This window comes from Doryrhamphus excisus, chromosome 7 (genome assembly GCF_030265055.1).
Source record: "Doryrhamphus excisus isolate RoL2022-K1 chromosome 7, RoL_Dexc_1.0, whole genome shotgun sequence".
NCBI lineage: Eukaryota > Metazoa > Chordata > Actinopteri > Syngnathiformes > Syngnathidae > Doryrhamphus > Doryrhamphus excisus.
Window position 1 is genome coordinate 7,244,270 of NC_080472.1, and position 20,069 is coordinate 7,264,338.

Sequence of the window (20,069 nt, forward strand, 5' to 3'; positions counted from 1 at the left end):
GTTTTCTTAGTTGATTGATCTGAAGCTTGTTATTCAATCAGTGGAGTCATAGACGGTCCAAAACAATATAAATCCACCACAAACAGTTAAGAGGTTTGCTGCGAAACATGTCAGAAAAGAGGTGAAGATGTCTGTCACACTTTTCCAGAGGCAACACTGAGGTGTGAATATCTTGTAGGTCTGCTTTCATTGATGTCTGAGTGAATTTGGCATCTGAAATCGCAGGATATTTACATTTTTACATTAAAAACGCAATTAATAAAATACCAAAACAGTTGTAGATTAACTGGATAATGGATTAATCATCAATTAATTCATTGTTGCAGCTCCACACAACACTCATTAGTAGAAATGAGACGCTGAACTGCATTGCAAAGTTTATACCCACAAAATATGCTAAGATGCTAACTGCAGCATGTTAACAATGGTATCAAGCTGGTAAAAGCAATGCTAACAGTTAGCATGTTAGCATGCAAGCATCTTGCTCGACTGGGTTGCTTGCAGCTCCACACATGTCACTTTTAATAATAACCCCATTGACAAATTCCATCCAGCTGTCACTGCCCGGTTATCAACACCAAGCAGGGATCCATTAATAGTCCTAAAAGCACTCAGTTGAAGGCTTTAAACTGCTACTTGGCTTCAGAAGCGTATGATGATGCTGGGGAGGATTTTGCATGTCTATTCCCTGTGGAAAATGTGTGTACACATCCTTGACCAAGTGTAATGAACATGAATCGCGCACGTGCACCGTGCAGGTTACCCGCGATTGCTGCACCCGAGTGTGAGATCATTTTTCTTTTTTGCTTCTTCTGCAATGATCTGGCAAGCAATTTTCAAATATCACGTGAAATGATTTTCTGGCTGCTACTGTCTTTGTGAGCGCGCCATATGTCTTTTGGAGGAAGTCGTTGGAGTCTTTTGGGGAAGTATTTTCTCCCCAAACCAACGCTGCCATTTTGACAGCCGAGCTGTTCATTTAATAAAGACTCATTCCTCTTTACCATTTCGTGTCATAGCTTGACATTCATATCTACAGCCGGTGATTTATTCATTGCTTATAATGTCAATAACCGGCTCTATGGCTTGGTCACGGGAGCTCGTTTAATAAAAGCAAAACTCTGAGATTCATTTTGAAGTGACTGTTTGATCAGATGGGTAGCTCAACATTAAAATATGACATCATATGGAGGGATTGCTATTCAGGAAACTGTCATTTATTCCATTGTAAAACCGGTGTGGAAAAATATCTGGTCATAAATGTTGATATCACAAATAATCATAATAATGTCCAATTAACTTGTTTTGCGATTTACTTTGGACAATTTCAAACATACCGTCAATGAGATATGAAAAGTACATTCATTTATTTTCTACCGCTAGTCCTGTTCAGGATCACTGGTGACCTGGAGCCTACCCCAGGCGAGGTACACCGTGGACCGGTCGCCAATCCATCACAGGACACTTATACAACAAGTATTCACGCTTATGGATCCTGTGGAATCTCCAACACACCTTGCATGCATGTTGTTGGACTCAAAAGAAAGTACAGTAGCATGTTTACAGAATGTTCATTTGTTTCCCGGTTAGCACAAAATATGTGTTTTGTTGTATTGTTGTCTTCTCCTTGTTTGCAGCCTGTTAGCATGCTAACAAAATGTAATCCGGACCATGAAGTAATTTTCCCCCAGCTCAGTGTCTGTCTACGACATCATCAGCAGTTGACTCTGTAGTTATTTGCTAACTAACACAGTTACACACAAGTTGCTGCTTTTCTTCTGCAAAATAACCCACAATGGCAGCATTTTGATAAAGAAGGTGAGAAACACTGTAGAATTAAAAGAAATAAGTCAAAACAAAACAGGACAGTGTGGATCTTGCTGCCTCATTGGCTTCTTTGTCAACAATTAAGATTAAGATATGCCTTTATTCGTCCCTCAGTGGGGCAATTTGTATTGCACAGCAGCAAGAGTACAGAGTCAGTCAATCACACCTTCAATCAAGGTGAAAGGACCCTTACATGTTTACTCATCTTTTACATTTGTCATTTATATGCATTTCAAATAAAATTTCAAATAAAACTATAAAAACGGGTTTTGTGGAATAACTGTGTTAGCTAGCAAAGAACTACAGAGTCAACCTCTGATGACATCATAGATGGACTAAACAGAAAAAGAAAAATGCTAAACATGGTGTACGCTAACCAAGGCTATATGTATTATGAAATAGAAAATGCGTTAACATTGTTAATGTATTTACATTCTGATGATGAAAATGGATTTGGTTCGGTTAGAGTATGTTTCGGTTTGCGTCTAACCCTCTGGAATGGAATAAGGACGCTAGCTAAGGATCCAAACTTTTTTTTCTCAGCTTTCAGTAACGGTAAAGAAATAGCATAGCTTCGTCTACAGATGAATTAAAGACAGATGACGGACATTTTTCTACACAGTTCTGAATCTAGCTCAAAATCCCAATATACAATACTTTGGACACAAAAACAGTAATATGAAACAATATGGTCATAACTCCATAAAAGTTAGTCAAACAAATGTTTGTGTCCCTTAGCAACTAAAAATCCCCCATGTTCGGCAGTACTCCAATACATTATTTTGATGTCAGCATGTGGCATATTAAATTGCGTCAAAACAATACAGTATGTGCATATTAGTAGCAGTTCTGACAATGTTTATCAATTTGATGTAAGAAAAACAGCCAACGGTCTGTCCCCGTGGTATGTCGGTAAATGTTGACAGAAAAAAACCCACCGTCAAATCTGATTTGTAGCCAAGTCAGGTTCTTCGCTCTCGAGCTGATCTCGGGTTTAGATTTGAAAAGTGGCTTTGAAAAATGTGTCGGCATGTGGAAAATTTGGGTCAAGCTCATCAAGCAGTAATAAGCAGTGTGCCAGTCATGGTGCTGAAACCTCACAGCTGCATGCAGTCGTCCCCAACAGAGGAGCTGACCGAGCTGGCATTTGCAGAAGAGAATGCTCGCAAATGACAAAAGAGTGCGTGAAATCTCAGATGGGATCTGTTTAAGCGTGATGATTCTTGTGCTGATTTACATTTTATGATATGATGCATTATGTACTGCCTTGCTAATTAGGAACATGGTTTAATGACTATATAGTTAACACAGCTGTCACTAAACATCTTTCATTTTACAGTGATTACGACCTGAAACGCTTTATGGTAAACTACCACTGACATGATAAAACATGGCAATTCAATGACAAATCATATAACTTTTATATCATCTGTAACTGTGCACCTTTGAGCCTGACGAGCCTTAAAGGTGTCTGTGGACCAGAGCGCTTCCCTAATGGACCTTAATGGGTTTTATGGTGCAGTGCAGACTTCTAATGGGGAAGTATGTCTGGTGGGGATGCAACTCTCTGGGCCTCTTGGGCCATTTCTAGGTTCCTAATGTGACCTGAAGAGCAGGATACATAATGTATCAGTGGGGTTAAATAAAGTGGAGTGTTGGGGGAGTGAAAACACGGAAATGGAAGGTTATGAGAATTTGTAATAGCGTTGAAAAAAAAACACCTGAAGAGAAGTTAAAGCAGCCAGAGAGGAAAAAAAAATAGCATGGCATATTATTGAGGGACACTTTGGTGCTAAGCTGCTTATTGATAAAAGCAGTAATCTGCCTGGCAGAAGGTAAGGAGGCTGGGATGTGTGGTGATATAATATCGCAGCTAAGGGGAACGCCATCAGAAAGCTGAGCCTTCACACAGCTTTACCTAAAGGAGTTACTCACTTTATTTTATTCTTATTTTATTTGATTTTTTTTTTTTTAGCATAAAAGAGAGAATCTGACCGTGTGCCAGTCGCAAAAAAGCGTATGAGCCCGGGGGGGAAGAGAAAGCAGATTTATAATTTCTGGCACATAAAATCAATAGGGGCGTGTGTATGAATCAGTGCTATCACTTTAAGTCCTTGCATTGCAGCAAAGGGTCATAGTTGGTACAATTAGATGCATGTATTGCATTTTTTCAATACAAAATATTACATGATTTCTTATTTAGGGCTGCAAGTAAACATTATTTGATTTGAGTTGATAAATCTGAAGGTTGTTGTGTGGATTAGTCCCTAGACGGACCACATTAATATGAAGCAAACCTAAATCGTTAGTGCTTTGGGACAGAGGCAAAAATAAAATATCGATACTTCCGATAAAGCAGGAGACCCAGCACGGTGAACTTCATTCAGGCACGTAGTCCGAGCAGCCCGTGTGACGCCACAGATGTCTCAGGCAAAACCTTTGCACTAAAACACCGCGGCACTGGCGTTTCAGGTGGCTGGTAAGGCTTGTTGTGTGCACGATGTACAGCTAGCATGTGGATTTGGTACAACTATCACCTGAAATGTCTTCCTCAAAGAGTGAAGGCTTGTTCCGACAGGCTGTTAACATTATAGGCGGATGACAAAAAGAGTGCTTGATTTGCTCACCCGCACAGTATCGGGTTGTCAGACTGCGTTCTTCTTCGTGGTGTTTTTCTTCTTCTGTTGTTTATTGGCGGTTGGCAAGCAGCTTTGGTGTGCATTAGTGCCATCTGTGGAACAGAATCTAAACCCTTCTATACGCCATTCACAAGTCCACTTTTATTCAAAAAGAAAATACATATCTATATAAAACATGTGCCAAGCTTAATTATAAAATATTAGCAAGATTGAACTTTATCTTTTCCTGTTCCCAGGTGCGTTCTTTCAGCAAATGCTGAGATATGACGTAACACGCAGCTCCAGACGTTCTTCGATTTAAAAAAAATGGAGGCGAGCAATCGGCACTGGACTGCTGCGGAATGTTTGTTTTTGATTCAAACTAAATTTCAAGACTGGACGAAGGAGAAGTTATTCCAACAAGTGAAAGAAAAACTGGAGGAAGTCGGTATCACGTGATGTTGGTGTTTACGTTTTACTGGGCATGCCCCATTGACTATTCTGGTTGATTATAGCGGCGCATGGAGACAAGAGATTGGAATATTCCTTTCCATGTATACCATTGCTTTCAGAAAGATTCCATTCGCAAAGAGAAAAACTCCTCATGTAAACATGGCTTATGTTGGGTAAATAGGGGTATAAATATGACTATGGGACGTTATTAATATAATCTAATAATATTAAAAGTTGTATTTTGAAGGTTGTGAACAGGTCGTCCCTGTTCTAGCTCCAAAAAGATTCACTTTTTAAATAGGAAATCATAGAAAATGAACTTATCACGGTCGTGTCTGGAAAGATGAACTGCAATAACAAAGGGTTTGTTAGTCTGTTCGGCATGCTACTGTTCAACATGTCAATGGCAGACTTGTTGAAAAGCTGATCAGTTGTATTGAAACAACCAATGCCAGAGTTGATATCATTATATCAAATAAGGACACAGTATCAGGCACATCAAACATGTTTTGTTTTAGTTGGTTCATGAAAAAAAAGCACACATTTTGGCACCTCACACTTTTTAAAGGGATTTAACAGTAGCGGTATACTTGAAATACTGTCAGGCTGCCACTTTCCATGAATAAAGGGATAACTATGCAGCTTCCTGACATATGCATACTTGAAACGCTGACTGCGTTGATCAAGAATTGTGTAGATTTCTATTTTGGAGTCAATTTGCAATGTTCTTTTTCATCTCCCCAAATCTTGCCAGAAATCTTGTAATTCTGTCGGTACGAGTGTAAAACTGGCACGCTAATCTTAATGAATTACAATCACATGTATCAAACAGGATTTGAAATATTGACTCACATGAGGCGAGCTTCCATGGCTGATAGCATGTGATATCAGGACATATTCCATATTGACAGTTCTGCACGGCGGGCTTAGCGGGAACGTGAAACAAGACATCAGCAGGCGGGTAAAATGCAAATGTCCTGAGTATAGCAGACTGCTTTCTGCATCAGGCCTGATAATTGAGCTATGCCATCTTTTTATGGTGCACAGCCAGAGCTACAGTTGACGTCTCCATCGTGTGCGGCTCAAGGTGACACACACCTTGTCCATCTGCTCGCCAGCTTCAAAGCATGTCTGGCAAGGCAGTGTGGATATTTCTGGGGAGACTCCAGATACATTAAGTCGAGACTTGCTTTCAACTCGCTTTGCATCTTTTTAGTTTGGTTTAACATGCAAACTTAATTGGGGCTGTTGCATTCTAGGTGGAGAGAATTGAGATAACATCAACTTGATGATTTGATGGAGTTCTGTTCACATTTTGTTCACATTCTCAGGAAGATGTTACCACGATGTTGATCGAGCAAAATGAGATCAACCTGAACAAAACAGGTAATAATAAAAGCAGGTTTGATAATTGCTCTCTTGCTGCATTGTGTTTTTTTCAGAAATTAAATGATATGGAGATATGTAGGTATACGTAAGTGATGTACAATTGTGCTCACTAGGTGGCAGTAATGACTCAGCATTGCAACATTAGCTTACATGACCTCACCTTAACACAGACATGGCATGTCCCACATCATTGGGCGAAAAACTTTACCCTCCTTCCCACGTGGAAGTGGTACATTTTCGACTTCTTAAGTTTAGAAGAAATAAATGTTGACTATAGGGGTGTTACTTCATGTCTACAGGGCTCTAATAAGCTTAAAAAAACGTATTTAGAAAACTCAAAATGAAAATATTAAAATAAAATATAACTATAAATAAATAAATACATATAATAAATTAGTAAAAAAAGTAAATAATATAAATAAATATAAAATAATATATTATATAATAAATTACAAAATAAATAATATAAATATACAATAATATAATATATAATAAATTATATAATAAATTATATAAACACTGAATTATATAAAGCAGAAATTCATTTATCGAGATCGGGTCTTGAACCAATTTATCCGTGATAAACTAGGGACAGCTTTATTGATGGTGTATTTCTGATGTTTTTAAATGTATCTGTAATTTGTTAACAATGGAAAATTAAAAATGATTTCATTGATCCAAATCGCCTGGCTGTGCAAAGTGCCGTAGAAAATCTTTCCTTTGCACTTTGTGCCGCTTCATGACTACATGCTAACAAAGTAAAGATCTTCCACAATAGCGATGGCGTACCTAATGAATCCTTGAGTGTGTTCACCATCGTTCCGCATCTCCCAACAACACCCTGCCTTCAAGTCCTGGATGTATAATTATCTGTCATGGACGTCACTAGCTCTTAGGTCAAATGCGAGTAGAAAGATAGTTGTGTTTCATTTCTGGAGCAGCCTAAGCGTTTGTCTTGCCGCTACTCGCAGCTTCCCTGAATCATTTGTTCCCCGATTGACCTGCTTGCATCCTGTCAACTTGCTGCTGCCTTCATTTGAATCAGCCTCCTTGCCGCTGACTTTTAGGTTGGAAAAGTCATTCACCCAGAACACGCCTCATCAGCCGCCCTGTCGGTATCGATGGCTGCATTGTTGATGTCTCATCTTGCCAAAGCACTTGCCCGTGATTTACTTACTTTACAGAGCATGAAAGATGTGAAAGCAGCCCGTGATTGTTTTGTTGTTCGACAGACAATGCCCGGTTTCAATGATTTCAAACTTTGAAATCTGACTCCCGAGTCTGCCGGTGTCACGTCTACCATGTGTGATCCAGTCCAAGCCAAAGGTCATCCAGTTCAAGTAATGCCGATACATCTTCCTTGGTAACGTTGAAATGAAACTTCCATGTTGACCCTATGCTACTTTGTTCGGTTGTAAAATTAAAGGTGTTGTCCTTGGCCCTTTTTCTCCGGTATTTATTACAAATACCATCCCTCATTTCTAGCAGTTACTTGGCTCCAGACCCGACCACCAGAAATGAATTTATATTTTCTCCTTCTGTTTCACCTCTTATTGAGATTTTACGTAAACCTTCTAAAGCAGGACTTGATCTGACCTTATACTTCTGAGACAGAAATGCAGGACTCTGTTGGAGGGTGACCGTGTTGGTTTACCTCTCTGCTGGTCTGAAAAGACCCTCCAGCTGGTCCAAAATGCTGCTGCACGAGTACTAACCAGAACCAGGAGAAGAGATCATATTTATCCTGTACAGTTAATCCCCCATTCATCGCTGAGAGCAAAACTACTCAAAGTGTGCTATTTTATGTTAGCGTGAATGTACCTGTTACTGCCTGCCCATGGATATAAAACATAAAACTTTGTTGGAGCTTTTAGGAGGTGTTTAATCACGGGCTTTATAGGTGGAATAGGTGTGTCCCATTACATGCAGTAATTACCTGTGTCTTTTTTTAGATGTTTGGATACTTTTAGAATGCTCAGAAAAGAGAAGGACGCGTGTTTGTGTCCCACATAAGGAGGGTTAGCTCCTTATCCCCCCGGAAAAAATATCGGAAAAAATGTCCAAAGTTAGATCATGGTAAAATTCTATAGATACTGTGTAAAAACATCATTCACAATTTGGGGCGATGTTTATGCTTGTGTGCATGTTTTGTGCGTCACTTTTTTAATTTTAAGTGTGTTGGTGTGCAAGGTGTTCCAAACCACCATGTGAAGCACTAACGCTACTTATTAGCATGTATATGGGATTTCCAATATACAGAAAATTAGGAATTTGTTTGATTCATTATTTGTAAGTCACAACTATATGGTGCATTTTTCAAAGTAAAGGCACTGAAATGACATTTTTTATTGAGAATCTGTTATCTGTCTGCTGACCTAGCAAGTCGTGACCAAACGTTAGCGGGAGCAGAACAACCCGATCGTGAAAAGTCTGACGCATCGCACCCCGCCATTTGAGAAGCCCCGCGTTAAGAGATGTTCTGAAGATATAAAACTACACAAAGCAGGAGCGAGAACATCGCATTTCATCTGCAAAGCTTTGTTTCTACGCTTTCTTTTCTGGGTAATCAAGTTCAAGGAAACGTGACGCTCACAAAGAGCTGTGTGTGTCTGTGTGGGCACGTCGGTCTGAGCAATATTGGAAGGCAGACTGAAGGGGAGGATAATAAAATAACTGCTAAAGTTCTGCCTCATTCCCTGCATTGCCGACTTGATCTCTGCAGAAACGTCACAAACAAACATATTTCTAAGACAGGGGTCGGGAACCTTGGCTAAAGAGCCATGAAAGCCACATACAGTATTTTGGAATGTACTGTATTTCCAAAAGAAGTAAGTAATATTTCTAACAAGGAGGAATTCCAAGTGACAGTACAATCAATTGATGTTGACAAAGTACAAGGAATACAATGTCAAGTCTAATCATCCATCCATCCATCCATCCTTCCATCCAGCCATCCAGCCATCCAGCCATCCATCCATCCTTCCATCCTTCCATCCTTCCATCCATCCATCCATCCATCCATCTTTCCATCCATCATCTATCCACCCTTCCATCCATCCATCCATCCATCCATCCATCCATCCATCCATCCATCCATCCTTCCATCCATCATCTATCCACCCTTCCATCCTTCCATCTATCCATCCATCTATCCACCCTTGCATCGTTCCATCCATCCAGCCATCCACCCTTCCATCCTTCCATCCATCCATCATCCATCCATCCATCCATCCATCCATCCATCCTTCCATCCTCCACTCATACTATACCACATTGTTATACAGCCTCATCATTTAAAAGTGGCATTCTTCTATCCTTTCATCCTTTCATCCATCCATCGATCCTTCCATCCTTCCATCCATCATCTATCCACCCTTCCATCGTTCCATCCGTCCATCCATGCATCCACCCTTCCATCATTCCATCCATCCATCCACTCTTCCATCCATCCATCATTCATCCTTCCATCCACTCATCCATCCATCCATCCATACACCTTTCCAACGTTCAATCCATCAACCCTTCCATCCTTCCATCCATCCATCATTCATCCTTCCATCCACTCATCCATCCATCCTTCCATCATCCATCCATTCCATCCATCCATCCATCCATCCATTAATTCCATCCATCCATCCATCCACCCTTAATGAATAAAATACTTCTTACCATTAATGGGACTTCTCGTACTTCTACTGCGTACATACTGCGTACTCTTCCTTGATGACTTCCTCTTTGTCAAAAAGGTTGGCTGCACAGAATCAGTGAGCTATATATTTGACTAAAGGGGGGACGTTGACTTTTGGACATGTCAATGACCCAACTAGGCTGACCAATTATCCAGTAATAATCAGGTTTTGGAGTCTAACCTGGAAAATATTGGAAGGACAGCTGGCATTGGCTCTGGAAAACAGATGGACGGACTTGAATGCATGAAAAGAAAGTTTAATATTTAGAACGCTGTGACTTCTGTAATGGTTGACTTTAAATGTCAGCAAAAAAGAAATAAATAAACACATTTCATCATGTTCGCTACCCCTGTTCTTAGGTTTTCCAGGTTTCAATGGTGCATACTGTGGAAACGTTGATCCTGAAGAACAAGTGCTACTGTAAGGTGTAGAAGCGTCAAATACAAAGCACGGGTCCAAATTGGGCTAATCCCAGCTCAAAGGAATGGCTAAAGTTCCCAAAGTGAGGACCTTGTTAATAACAGAGCAGATTAATTAAGACTCTTTACATTTCCAGGCTGCATGAACCCCCCCGGATCGCTTCAAGGAACAGCAGGAAGCAACTGAGATGAACCCCCAGACTGGAACACCAACTATCCCGTCTGACTTGGACTACGTCATCGTGTTTTGCACAAACGTGGGACTCTCATTAGTGGGGTGTTAAAAATCAGTGCTCGCTCTTAGACCCACCAGGGCTAATTATGAGCATCTAATGGCTGACGTGAGTCATTGGTTCCTACAGCAACCATCATACAATATCACACATTCAGAGGCAACAAGGAAAAAAAAAGGAAAGTACCCAGATAGCAGTTATTAGACGTCACCTTAATTCTTTAGTCGGTTTTGTCTGGATATGACGACAAAGAATGGTAATGCATTAAAAATGCATGACGATTGATTTCCAAAATGTAATCATTATAATGACTGTTATTGTGTTTGCAGCCGTAGTATGTCAGCAGCAAATGCTTACATATATGTATGTGTAGATCGACACAAAACACAAACACAAAATATGTGCGCCTACACTAAAGAGCATACAGATAATTATTTCCCCGTTGCATTCATTGTCGAGGCAAACAATGGTGCAACATTGTGCTCAACAACTGAGAGCTGTTTACCTTGCCAAGACCTGAGAAACATTCCCAGTGTCCTCACTCTAGTTAAAATATTACCTTAGTACCCAGATGCAAGCAGTACAGAAGCAAACATTAGGACCTTTCTGCATTAAAGAGAAGCTATTACAGCGTGTATGATGCATTTTAGGGCCATTTAATGCTACAATTATGCTCTCACTACACGTTTAATAGGGTGAAAAAGTAAGAAAGTTAGCTTCAATGTTCCCTCATAACTATATTTGTAGTATAGTCACTGGAAATGTTTTCTGCATGTTAAAAAATGTTTTGTGTTAACATTGTTGGCTCTGTGGAAAAGAAGAAGGGCGCTAACCAAGGCTTCACTGTATCTACTGTATTCATTCATTCATTTTCTACCACTTTTCCTCACAAGGGTCACGAGGGGTGCTGGAGCCTATCCCAGCTGTCTTCGGGCGAGAGGCGGGGTGCACCCTGGACTGGTCGCCAGCCAATCACAGGGCACATATAGACAAACAACCATTCACACTCACATTCATACCTATGGACAATTTGGAGTTGCCAATTAACCTAGCATGTTTTTGGAATGTGGGAAGAAACCATAGTACCTGGAGGAAACCCACGCATGCACGGGGAGAACATGCAAACTCCACACAGAAATGGCAGAGGGTGGGATTGAACCCTGGTCTCCTAGCTGTGAGGTCTGCGTGCTAACCACTTGACCACCATGCAGCCCAAATCTACTGTACATGTATTTATACGTCCATCTACTACAGTTATAGTTTGATTATCTCTCCCTTTTTCACAAATGAATTAATTAGTGATGAAACATATTGAAATGAGTAACATGTCATATTCTAGTCACTAGGCGGCACATGACACAAAACATGAGCTCACATTACGTTACCTTAACACAATCTTATCCTCCCATTCAGTGTGGAAGTGGTTAATTCCTCAAGTTTAGAAGAAATAAATTCCCGGCTAACTGGTTCTCTCACTAACATGCCTGCAGCAAGAAGAGTGTAAAGAGTGTAAAGGTGACGATATGCGTGTTATGTCACGTATACAGGGCTCTAATAATGTTAAAAACTGCATTTATAAAGTCATAAACAGGGTTTCTATGCTCTAGTTATGAGGGATTACTGTACATTACTGTACTGTACATAACTATGACTAACTTCAACTGTGGTTGGTGTATTTTATTCAGGTATGTAATCCTAATTTTTTGTGGTGTATAACCATTTTTGCAGACGGACCTGTTCCCAATTTACTGGAAGACAGAATGTATTTTTTTTTTTCCACAACACACACCGACTGTGTTTACAGGCAGCGTGCCTGCAACAATTCATGTTTCCCATCACTGCAGTTGCCGAATTCTGTACAAAAGTGGGTTAATCTAAAGCAATTAGAGGGCTGATAAGCTACAAATGTTTGGAGAAGATGAAAATGTTCCGATTCCTCGTGCAGCGCTCGCTAGAGAAAGCAACATAGAAAGGAGTTGAAATGCAGTGTACACTTTCGCAGGCAAAACTGAGCCAATATTTATCTAATTATTATGTATTTTGGATGCTTCCTTCAGTAAACAATAGTTAAATATTCCACTCCGGATAGCCTCGGGTTGTTCCAGAGGAGTATCGGTACAGACATTGTTTTTTTCCCTTATATTTTCCTGCTGACCTTGTGAAAGATGAACCACCATAGATATGCCAAAGTTAGTTAAGCACAGCAAGCATTCACAGACTGCAAAGTGGGATTATTATCATTTGTGGGCTTTGTTGTTCGTTTTATAAACTTTCACTTTCACTTTCACAGTAACTGATGTAACTGAACTGCAGCATTAGCGGTTGCATAAAGATGAATATTCAACACAGTGTTGGAAACAGCAAACACAATAGCACGTATTCCCGTTAAGGCAAGGAAGGCATTGTCAAGAGCGATGTTGTTAATTAAGGTAAAGGGCACCAGGCTACATCTGTCACATCCCTTGGCAGCTGCTTTAATTATATATTTTGGTCAATCTGTTCTTCCTGATGTGAGATAGGATGCTGTACACCAGACAACATCTGCAGAGTTATGTCAAAGAGCTCCAACATCTGTTGACGTTTCGCAGCGTGTCGATCGGCCCGGCTTCTTTTTGCTCGCATGCCTTGATGCCATCATATTGAGAAAACAATGTCAAGCGCTGAGAGCTTACATCTGCGTCACATTTTAGCTTCCACTCTTATGGTAAGAGACACATCTCCATGCAGACTGACACTACACACAGAGACACGCCCCGTGGCTTTTGTTCCCTAATGTTGTCATTCAAGGTGACAGTGGTGATTGTTCGCTAAAGTGACACCATCCACAAAAGCTTGTGATCGCCGAAGATGTCAGGTAGCATCTGCTGGAAGTACCAACTGAGCCGACAGTGAGACTTGCTCTGATGTCTCCATAAAAATGTCATTTATCATAGCAGCATATTGTCCAGGTCTATTTCATAACATGCAACAATACATAAGTAATAATCATCAAAATACCCAAAGGCAAGCAATCAGGGGCTCCTGTCTCCAATGCTATGCATTATTATCCAGCGTCTGCATATGCATACATTAAAAGACATCATTGCTTTTGGAGCGGCTAGTTCCATTCAATATTGAACACCATTAGGAAAACGTGTTTTTCTACACATACTCGTTATTGTTGCTATTATTTTATGGTGAATTGAAAAAGTCTTCTCATGGCTAAATTTTTTATGTGTGGGCTACACTACGGCTGTGTTGTCATTCAAAAATTTTATAAATGTAATGTTTAATAGAAAAATGTATGAGTACATGAGATTTGGAAATAATGAAATTATTAATGAATTATGAGCGATTGTCTTTATTGCTGTGTTATGTTGAGTTGAATTGTGTATTGTGTTTTCTCTTTATTATTTCACAATTTATTTGTGATTATGTTATGTATTATCAGCCCATAAATTATACATTGCTAATTATTAAGAATGAATTACCAGAGCCTAATATAAATTTTACAAGGCAGGAGTTTGTTTTGCCACCCGTGTGTCACCCTCAATATACTCGAAATATCACCCAGAATGCAAGCAATCCCGAGTAGCCCTTGGCAGAGGTACATTCTACTCTCGTCAGTGCTCAGTCGTTGCTTGTTAACTTATAAAACAATTAGTGGCAGGGACATAATTAGCTTTCAGATTACTTTGCAAGAAAAAAGACCGATCCCTCCACATAAAATTCGGCGGAAAAGCATTTAATGATGGAGTGAATATGCTGAATGTGTTACGCATGAAGATGCTGATGGTCTGTGTATATAGCGTGCTCGCCCAGTTGAAGACACATTTAGTGTACGCACTTTTGTAAATGGCACAGAAACCCAGAGACACACAAGCTTTAAATCCCAAGATCCTACTGCTTTCCCTTTTGTAATCCCCTCTGAGTCTATTAATATTTCTGTTTCCATGGTAATTTGCGCCTTGCCAAATGGTGAACTGATAAGTGGAGATAAGTGCGTAAGAAGAAAGGAGATAAGAAGGTAGTGACCTGCACAGATCAGAACACTAGGGGTCATGCAGAAGTGGCTGACAAATGGACCCTCGTTCTCGCTAACATAGCCTGCCAATTTTGTTAAAACATGTCTCATTTTTCTGGCCATACTTGCTCCATCCTCGTGGGAAGATGCACACAAGTACAACACGCGGTACATTGCTTTTTCTCAATGCCGTAAATATGACAAATGCTGTCCAACAGAGCTGATAAATATGGTGGAGTGGTTGTAAATATCACAGTAATATACAGTGGCACCTCAGTTTTAGAATTATTGGCAAAAATACGTCTACAAAAAATACACAGGACATTACAGTTACAGTACTGACGAGTGTAGAATACTGCATATCATTCGCAGTCGCTTTAAATCAGAGGTCTCCAGCCAATGGTTCATCCTTTCTGGCACAATGATAAAAATAATTAATTCAAAAAAGGAAGTAATTCAATCAAATTTTATGTAAATACATACTAATTTTGGAAATATCGGTCATTGCACGCTGCACAGACAACCACGACACAGTATTTTTACCCCTTTTTCTTTCAAGTCACATTTAGTAGCAAAGTCTGACGTGTGAATGCATAAAAGTAAGATTTGATGATGTAAATTAATTAAACTTAAATCACGCGAGCACACAGCCTCTTACAGAAAACAAAGTCCAGGCTCTTACTGGTGGATGGGGGCTCTCTATTCATTTAGTGCTTTTAATTTGATGCCTTTTCTGTCTTAGTTTTACACAATAGATATATATATATTTTTTTTTTCATCTTGTGGTAGACATAAATGGCAAAACCGAGGTCATGTTGTATATTTTATCTGCTCGGCTGTATTTGTATTGTCATTGTGATATTTGTACTTTCTAACAACTGCAGTTGAGGTAAATACCAACGTAAAGTCAACTTGATGAGTTAGATGTTTAGTTATTCCTCTTTTAGCCACAAGCCTACGTACGCTTCCAAAATAAAGTTGGCACCAAACAGTTATTTCATCAACACTCGATATGCAGTTTAAATGTTTAATGACCTTACCTGCTTGTTGTATTTGGGTTGACTGTTCTTGTAGCTGTAATCAGAGTACTGGTCTGACCCGGTGGAGTTGTCATCTCCTCCCGTTCCTACAAAGGTGTTGGTAGCCGGAAGGTCCTGGACCGCCTGATGCTTCTGTGAGCCTGATGGAGACTGGGCCTGCAGCTGAATGGAGGGCAAGGGGGAGTTGGAGCGGTAGTGCCGGCCTATATCGGGGCTTTCTGGTGAGTACGTTAGCGGTAGATGTATCCTCGGGCTATCGTTGACTGCATCAAGGTTGAACTTGAGACTTTTTTGGAGGCTGACCTCCTCTTCTTCCCCAAGTGGTTTTGGAGATTTCTGAGGCTTTCCTTTCCTGCCTCTTTTACCTTTGGCATTTTTTGGTGCCTGTTTGGGTGCGTATAAGTCTTTTGTTTCCTTCTTGCCCGCTTGATATCCACTCTTTGTCTCCCTCTGGATGCGGTGTCGGATGAAAACCACCACCAAGATGAGCATAACAACACCTGCCACACCAGCAAGACTTCCAAACAAAATGTTGCTGCGTTGTGCGGCAAAACCACTATCAGGATCACCTGCAATATCCCTGTCTAGTGGAGTGTAAATACTGTGTCCCACCAGTGCCTCCACTAAGCTGACATTTGTAATGGTTTCATTGACATAGATATGGACCAAGGCTGTGGCATGACGTGCAGGCTTCCCCCTGTCACTCACTTTTACCACCAGGCGATGTAGTCCGCCATATTTGGGAGTCATCTCCTTTGCCAGGGTAATCTCCCCGCTGGAGGGGGAGATGCGAAACAACTGGTAAGGGTTTCCACCTGCAATGCTGAAGATCAGATCTGCATTGGGCCCACTGTCCAGATCTTCAGCTTCCACTATCTCCACATGGCTGTCTGGGGAAGCTAAAGGTGACAAGCGAGTGAAGGAGGTATTGGAGGGCTTTGTGACCACCGGGTCATTGTCATTTTCATCCAGCACGTTGATGGTAACACCCACATAAGAGGACCGAGGTGGCTGACCTCCATCCACTGCTTTGAGACGGAAAGTGTAGCTGCTTTCTTTCTCTCTGTCAAATGAAATGCTCGATAGAATGGTGCCAGTTCCATTTTGAACAACAAATTTCCCTCCATCGGGCTCTACAGAGAGCTGAACACGGGCATTCTCACCTTTATCTACATCCATGACAGTTACCATGCCAACTGGGCTGAGGGGAGGCATGTTTTCTAAAACCGAGAAGCTATAGCCGCTAAGCATGAATTTTGGATCGTTGTCGTTGCGGTCGAGGACTCTTATCATAACGCTTGCTGTTCCTTTATGCACAGGTGAGCCTTTGTCAGATGCAGTGACCCGGAACTCATAATGTTCTTTGTGTTCACGATCCAGTGGGTTACGGGCTTTGACTGCTCCGGTATTTGGATCAATCTCAAATAGACCCTTGATGGATGTGTCTGCCACGATGTTGTACAAGAGTTCAGCATTTGTGCTGCTGTCTGCATCTGAGGCTATGACATCCAAAACCTTTTCTCCTGGTAGGTTTTCCTCCGCGAACTCGACCTCAAACAAGGTTGGGGAGAACACCGGAGAGTTATCATTCACATCAGTGACCTGCACTTTCAATGAGTTGGTGCTCGAGAGTGCTGGATTTCCTGAATCTACGGCCACAATCTCCACCCGATAATCCTTCACCCTTTCGTAGTCGAGAGGAGTGGTGGTTTGTAGGAAGTACTTCCTCTTGTTGTCGCTGGATGAGTCGCTGATAGGGCGAAGCTGGAAAGGCACATCGCCCGCCACCACACATGTGACCACGGCATTCTCTCCCATATCCTTGTCGGACACTTGCACCAAGGCAACCGCCGTTCCAACTGGCATGTCTTCTGAAATGTTAGCCACTCCCTCGCTGTGGGTCACAAGCCCAATCCCGCGTATCTCCACAGCTGGAGCGTTGTCATTCTGGTCGGTCACCTCAATGGTCACAAACGTCTTAGAGCTCTTGGGTTGCGGACCCTTATCCCTCGCCACCACGTAGAAGGACAAGCTGTCAATTTCCTCTCGATCTAGTGACCCTTTGACATAGATGATGCCGGTGGATCGATCGATTCGTAAGAGTTTCGGCACCGGTTCTCCTGCTTGATGGAGTGTGTACTCAATTTCTCCATTGGGGCCCATGTCAGAGTCATTTGCTTTGACCTATAAAAAATGTCACAGTTAAACGTGTGAATTATCAGCAAAGATGTGAAATAATAATGGATAATTTGCATAATACTGCATGATATTAGTCTCACCTGTAACACGGAGTGCCCCACTGGACTATTCTCCAACACTTCAGCTTCATAGGTGGCTTTTTCAAACTTGGGGGCATTGTCGTTGGTATCAGTGACGACCACTCGCAGCAAAGCGCTGCTGTAGCGTTGTGGGTTGCCGCCATCCACTGCTTTGATGGTGAGGTCATAGGAATCCTTTAACTCGCGATCTAAGTTGCCCAGAACGATAAGCTGCGGGAGCTTGCCACCCCTGTCGTCAGCCACTTGTAAACCAAATAACGTTGCTGCATCTGGTCCGGCAGTCAGGGCGTAGTCACTCACCCCATTCCTGTCTGAGTCCCTGTCAGTGGCGAGCGGTATGGAGAACAGTGCCCCCATTATCGTGTTCTCGGGTACGGAGATGGTGAGCACAGACGAAGGGAACTGGGGGGTGTTGTCATTGATGTCCTGGACCTCAATGCGTCCTTCAATGAGTCTGGGGCTCTGATTCTGTATCAAATCTGTCACCGATACTTCAAATTCCAGGTAGCAGGGCTTACCCTTAACAAGCAACCGGCAGTCTCTCAGTGTCTCTCTGTCGATGGGAATCTCAGTGGTGAAAATATCTCCAGTCTTTCCATCAACGCGTAGATAAGGGGCACCCACCTCCAGCTTGTACAGATGACCCGAGTCTGGCAGCCCCTGGTCTGCTGCCAGACTACCAATAAGAGAGTTAGGAGGCTGCTCCTCCTGAACCCTGTACAGGATGCTGCCGACAGCAGAGCCACAGAGCAGAAGCAGAAGCCAAAACAGCATCACGAGTAAATTGCGTTCCATGGGGTCATCAGAAGATCTGCCTGTAAAACAACAAGGAGAATGTCTATCAAAGTTCATTTTCCTGACAAAAGACTTAACTGTGACAGTCTGCCAGGAAAATATATACAGTATTGCCTTCAATACACATTCATACAAATGGGATTTTTGGAATTCTAATTATTTTCCTGCTCCTTTGCCACAGAGCTTCATACACATCTCAGGGGCCAGGGTGGATTAGTCCAGTTGCATAATCAAATGGAAACTGAATGGATTTATGAAAGACTCAAAACAGGAGAATACGTACGGTACTGTATATTACTGGGGGGTCGTTTTTGTTTTTTGTTTTTTTTTTGGGGGGGGGGGGAGTATTTTGATTACAAAAAGGCAGGACACTCAGCCCGACAATGAGATAGTTTAAGATGCCTCACGATTTCAATACATTGAAAGGAAAAGTACACTCTTTAGGAAGTCCGCTCATCATCCACAATCCCGATGTGGGACGCCAACATATGTACATCTCACGCTTTTCTGTGCGTTGTAAAGATATAAAAACAGCTAAAAAAGAGACAGTTCATTAATGCACGTTGAGATACACCTATTCCGCCTACAAAGCACACTATTAACACACCTCCAGAAACCTCCAACAAGGTTTTCTGGTTTTCTATCCATGCTGTGAGCATGTAGTAACAGGTACTACATCCATGATAGATACTTAAAGGATTTTGGTCATTTGAACTATTCACTGAACTTGGTACATTATTTTCACATAGCAACAGAGAAAGGAACAACAAGTACAAGTTATATTCTGTATATATATATTTTTATATCCTGCATATCAGGTTTCTAATATAGGTGGAAAAGTGTGTGACGGCCCCCCGCAATTTTTTTCTGTTTCATTTTTTATTTTATTTTTTTCTGTTTTATTTTTTTATTTTGTATATTTCCACTTTGTTTTAGTAAATTTTGATTTATATTTTGAAGTATGACATTATTCTCACTTATTTACTATGCCCAATATGGATGGACTTCTCCTCCACCCTAATTTTCCAAACAAATACAACTTTATTTGTATTGTTTGATGTTCATAATATTACAACTAATTGTTTTTTTTATATTTCAACTTTTCTTGCCTGACTTGCCTAACTGTTTTTTCTGACTTATCTATATGACTTATTAATATTGTAACTTTTATGCAAGCTAATACTTAATTATTCGTTGTTTTGTTAGTTCCCCCTGATATTAGGACTTAAGAAGAAATGCATTTTTTTGACATTTCAACAATGCTATTAAAATGACTTAAATTCTATTTATTATTAATTATGAATTACAATGTTTTTTTTTCTCA

General features: G+C 41.0%; 1 protein-coding gene across 1 annotated transcript in view; it reads right to left on the reverse strand.

Moving 5' to 3' along the window:
* pcdh1a (protocadherin 1a) overlaps window positions 1-20,069 on the reverse strand; it is a 125,525-nt gene that overhangs the window by 90,536 nt on the left and 14,920 nt on the right. Inside the window, exons 2-3 of the mRNA XM_058076818.1 lie at window positions 17,951-18,765; window positions 15,672-17,855 (exon numbers count right to left, since the gene is read on the reverse strand). Coding sequence (XP_057932801.1) covers window positions 15,672-17,855; window positions 17,951-18,745 — 2,979 coding nt within the window. The 5' untranslated portion in view covers window positions 18,746-18,765. The remainder of the gene's footprint in view (window positions 1-15,671; window positions 17,856-17,950; window positions 18,766-20,069) is intronic.